The 5,696-nt window shown below is 38.8% G+C and overlaps 1 protein-coding gene across 1 annotated transcript; it reads right to left on the bottom strand.

The window, feature by feature from the left end:
- Positions 1–1,629: 1,629 nt before the first annotated feature.
- Positions 1,630–3,453, bottom strand: LOC117288983. The gene has a single exon (XM_033769862.1). The coding sequence runs from the start codon at positions 3,451–3,453 to the stop codon at positions 1,630–1,632; it is 1,824 nt and encodes a 607-aa protein (XP_033625753.1).
- Positions 3,454–5,696: the final 2,243 nt, after the last annotated feature.

Raw genomic sequence — 5,696 nt, 5'->3', positions numbered from 1 at the left:
GTCAGTACCTTATTCTGAGGTGACCACTGTTTTTTGGCAAATTTGTGATCTTGATTTTGTGCAATTTTAATGCAGCTGTGAGACTCTGTGGTGTGCATTTTATGACATCACACACGCACCCTCATGTGTCCATTTGAAGACAACGTGATTTTTGGGAAATTTGATTAGTACATTGAATCTTAATTTATAGCAAAAAATCGCTTTAATTGTCTTAAACGTCCTCAAGCGTGGATATTATGATAACAATTTTAGGAACCACTATGTGCACTTGTATCAGGTGAAACATCTGCAACAATGGCTCCAATACTCACAAACATACGACGATTCCGTTCACTCTGTCTGTTTTCATGCTTTGCTTTGCCGTTTCCATCCACTGTTTCCTTCATCACTACTGCTTGCAGTCATATCCAGCATTTCAACATCTTGAATTGTTTGTGACCTAAAGAAGGGAAAGAAGATGTTTACCTTCAATGCAGATTTTTGGTGAAAACATCGCTATAAAAAAACCACTGGGATAATGGCTATAAAGAACATCCCCTTTCACTCCAAATAGTAAATTCTTTATAACGCACAATCTCTGTAACAGGCGACCACGTATATGAACAAACATTTTTTATGGACCCCATGGTGTTTGTTATAATCATGCTGTACATGTACTGTGCATTGTTTCTAACATGCCATGATTTTCACAATTTACAAGGTATGTTAATGATGACACCTTGATGGCTTTGTAGATGGCTGTGTGGTGCGATAATCATGGTGCTGATGGTTGTGGTTATAAAATGGTGGTTAGGGTCACGGTGTCAATTGTATGAACGAAAGGTATACATGTTCATGATTACATGAAATAAAAACTTGAGTGCAGACTAGTAAGAATGTCATTCCAGTGCATGTCCCTGAAGAATACACGTACTTTCAAGTTCAAGCACTACGAAGCAACATGTCTATATTTGAAATTTTTGTTTGAAATTTTGGCAACACCGCCTCAAAATTTGAATAAATGGATAAACTGTCTTAATTTTTTAACGAGTGAATTACACTGATGGGGTTGATACAGCTACATGTCTGCATGTTGGAATGTTACAATCTGTAAATACTACATGTATACACGTAAAAATGTACTTGAATTTACCAAATGCTGTATTTGCTCATTGAAAGTTCTGTAAAATTCTTCCAACTTACACATGGTTTGGTAGATGTAACAAGATGATTGGAAGTATCGGTTACTGCCCCCAAATTCAGGATGCTTCCAGGTGGTAACATAAAACGAACTTGATCTGAACCTGTAGCCATTCATGAACACTTCTACAGCAGCAGCTACAACAAGTCCAGTACATCCATCTTCTGCAACTAGAACCCACTCTTCCTTGCATATCACCCTATGCAAGCTGGAAACGAACAGCAATGTAAACATGAGGATCCGTCACGTCGTAGCTTCTTACTGCATGTACTGGTCTAACATCCCCCAACTGTCCTACTGATTTCACTATCGGATGATAAGAAGTCTCACTCACTGCATAAGCATGGAAATGACGATCAAAGTGCTGCACTGTCCAAGGTTTTATTACCAATATGATGGCAGAATCTTTAAGAACTACATGCTGCACTTCCCCAAATTCAGGATGCTCTTCAGACCAGTCGGTAACGACAATAGAGCTTGATCTGAACCTGTAACCATTCACTACTACAGCCAGCAACTACAATTTCTGTGTCCAGAGGACAACCAAGTGCAGTACATACATCTTCCGCATGTTGAAGACTAGACACTGGAACTAACTCTTGGCTGTATACTTCTGTGCCCCTGATTGTTATGTCTTCCTTCAGTAGAAAATTGTGACTTTGGCCGATCTGATGCTTTTTAGCCACTGTTTTTTCAATGTTGATGTAGTTGCCTGAGATTTTTGCGAATGTTTTGAGAGGCTTGTGCTTTCCCTCAAATCTCATTGCGGAAAAGGGTGAGAGTGGGCCCAACATTCTAATTGCTCTAGGATAGTGCAGTAAATGGTGCTGCTTTGGAGTGAGTTGAAGCTCTGGAAAAGTCTCCTTAACTAAACTGTGATGGTCTCCAATTTTGGCCTTGAGCATGAAGGTTGCTTCTATACTGATGCTAGGTGCTACTACTAATTTATAAATGTCGAGAAGGATTAATAACAATTCCCAGACATCTGACTCCTCATCTCTATCCACCTTATCTCCAATTAACAGAGGTAGATACAAAAACAGACACTGCATCTGTGAAGCAGTTTGTCTGCTACTGGATTTAGGTTTGGCTAATGTTGCTGCTGTTATCTGACATGGCCGATTCTGCTTGTCAACAAAACCATAGCTAAATGCTGTAATTCTGCTATTGAGTTCCTCCAATGTGAATTTTCCATCGTCGATTAGGTACTGGATAACTAGCTTAACTTCGAGTGGTACCATTCCCTCTAGGAAGTCATGCATGATATCAAGGACATAGTTATCAGTCACATGGTAGTAGGGAAGTTCATTCAGGATTCCATTTCTTGAAACGCCTGTCTCTGCAAGGTTATTTGTCTCAATGTCTTCTTCAAAGTTTTCCCGATTTCTCAGAAGATTCCGTTGTTCTTCCTCTTGCTCCTGGCATGTTCCTCTGGGGGCTTTACACCTCCTGCAAGGATAGTTTGCAGTGAACCCACAAGAGAAGCCCATGACAAGATGGAGACCAAGATTGTCTCCACAAATCTGAAACAGCTTTGGCTTTACAAGACCTTGATATTCACCAGGACTGTTAACATGAATACCATCAGTATACATTTCTTGCAAGTCATTGACCAAAACCTTAAGAATGGAGTCAATGCCATATTTGCTGACTAGTTTAGATTTTGCCAGGGCAGCAAGCAAGATATTGTCAAGACTACTCTGAAGCTTCCTTGGAATATTGAGGAACTGAATATAAAATGCACACAATTTATGCTGTCCTCTTCTTGAACCTAGGGGGTTTGCTGGTTCGAAATCATCACAATACAAAACAACTGGGAAAATGTTCTCGTTTTCCTCAGCAAATTCCTTCTTGAAAAATTCTCCATCTCTGTAGGACTCAAGAACACTTTCACTTCCCTCTTTTTCATGAGACAAAATCGCTTTCATCATTCCTGGCTGTTGGAGATAAGTCTGACACAATTTTTTGAAAGGAACACACTGGAATGATTCTTGTTGTCTAACCTGCTGCATTCGTCCAGTTTTAGTCAGCTGTGGTTTGTAGATATACCCCAAAATTTGTTCTACTGGTAATACGAGATATCCGTTTCTCATAAGATACTGAATTTGTTTGTACTCTGAATTCAATTCATCAAATGGCTTGCTGATCACTGTACACCCTTGAAATGCCTCCTCAAATGAATAATCATCAAGGCTACCATTATTGTATTTTTCATGAAGGGTACATATCGTCTTCTGTGCATGACAAACACCCTTGGTCATTAGGTCTTCCATGTTTCTGGTCATAAATTCAATGCTGGATGTAGGAACACCTTTTTTCTTCATACTTGATATGAAGGCTACCAAACAGTACTTAACATCATCAAATTTTTCACCATTATCGCCCTCGTCAGAGTCGTTATCAGATATGTTGCCTTCTGAATTAACTCCCTCCTGCACATCATAATCAGCAGCATCAAAGTCGGGCTCATAAACGAAAGCATCAGCAGCTTCACCATTCTCAACCTGAGCTCTTTGATGATGAAGCAGTACATGTCTCTTATATGTTTTATACAACCCATATGACAAATGGCAGACAGGGCATATTATATTTGTTGAGGAATTTGAGTGAATGTTGTGAATATATCTGTGATGTTGAAATAGGGCTTGTAATCCATTGACTGACTTGTAACACTTGAAGCATGTCAAACTCACTGAATCAGAATCTGCAGCTGCTTGGTCTTTACCATCAGTGTGATCGTCATTAGTGGACTTGTCATTACCACTGGTGTTGTCTTTGTTTCTCTTCTGGTACGTCTTGTAAGACTCAGTAAACCGAAGCCTAATCCCAATTTGGGGGATAAGCTCCTTAATTGTTTCTGCATCCAGTAGTCCAAAACTGTCTCCACCAATATAATTATCTGAAAAGAATATCAAAAGCTCTGAATAAATAAACTAGCTGCACAAAGTATAACATGCTGTAAAAAAAAAGCAATAAGCGTAATGCGCTATGTAAGAACCCAGTATTATTATCATTATTATTATTACATGTAAAGGGTTCTACAAAGAGGTTGTTCTAATCTACCAAATTAACTTTGAAAAATAGCATGAAAAATCAAAACATGTACCATACCCTAGCTTCTTCATGTACCGTAGATTAAAACAAGGGTTCTCAAAAAGTTTTTTCTATTTTTTTTCAAAGTTATCAGCTGAAAAATGGCATGAAAATTCAAACGTGTACGTGGTACACCAGTTTCATATACTGTAAGTTGTAAGTAAATACACAGGTTCTAAAACAGCTTGTTCAAATCTTTCAGTAATATCGGTTGTGAAATATGGCATGAAAAATCAAAACCATGTATAACCTACACCAGCTTCATGTACCGTAGCTTGCCGGTAATACATGCATGGGTTCTCAAAAAGTGCTTTGAATATACGCGTATGTGATGTGACTCACTGTTTGCAACCCGCTCCGACGAAATGAGGAATATTGAGTAAAGTCTCATTTTGTGTAAATTGACACCCAACATAATCATAACCCCCAAAAATATTTAACATTTAACATTATTTTTTTTTTTTTTTTTTTTCTGTAGTTTTAGGTTGCCTAAATCTTGATTAAACTTGCTATGGTCTTACCTTTTCGTCAAAAGATTAACAAAGGTGTAAAAACAGACGATTTCTGAGCCATGTTTTTGTCATAATTATCAAAAAATGTTTGGAAATAAATTCCTAAGATAAAAGTCGCCCCTTTTGAATCCGCGATGGTCGCCCCAAGCACATCGCAAAAGCGCCACCAAGAGAGACTTTTTTGAAGCCAGTGACCTCATCTATCTAAATATACATCGTGACGTATACACGTACGTTAGATGACTGCATTGGATCGGAGCCAAGCTACGACGATCGTTGCCACTCGGCCATGTTTTATCCAGTGGAATGTTTATCGAAGTTCGAGAAAACAGTGTCTGATTTTCATCAATATTTCGGGGTTTTTCTAGGTTGAATTACTCCATACCCAAATAACTCTGAATGCTAAAGGAATAATCTTTCAGTTAACTTGGTGTTGGGTGAGAAGTATCACTAAAATCATGCGAAACATGCACGGGAAATTTGCGAAAGAAATCTGTTCCCTGGTCTTGAAGCATAGTCAATGTACGGCCGGACGCGACGCGGGTGATGTAGCTGTAGGCCTATAGCCGGCCCCGGGGAATAACTTCATGACCTTTGAACATTAAGTTAGTGACCGCGCAAAGTTATTTTATTTTTAGTTAGGCCCTATAATAATTTTAATTATTAAAATATGCCAAAAAATTACAACCACGGAGGTACCTACACGTAGCCTACTTTATATAAGTTAGTGCCTGAGATGCAGTAATTTTGTAGGCGAGAATGATTATGACAGTTTCGCCCGAGGCCGGGAGGTTTCCGTCTGGCAAAAAAAAAAGCCTGATGACTAAAACGTTAACGATTAAGTTCACAACAGGGCCTATACGTGTTGTTAGCCTACGTAGGCCTAACTATTTCTGCCGTCTATTTTCACA

Source organism: Asterias rubens, chromosome 4, assembly GCF_902459465.1.
Source record: "Asterias rubens chromosome 4, eAstRub1.3, whole genome shotgun sequence".
NCBI lineage: Eukaryota > Metazoa > Echinodermata > Asteroidea > Forcipulatida > Asteriidae > Asterias > Asterias rubens.
This window is presented reverse-complemented; position numbering and strand designations above follow the sequence as displayed.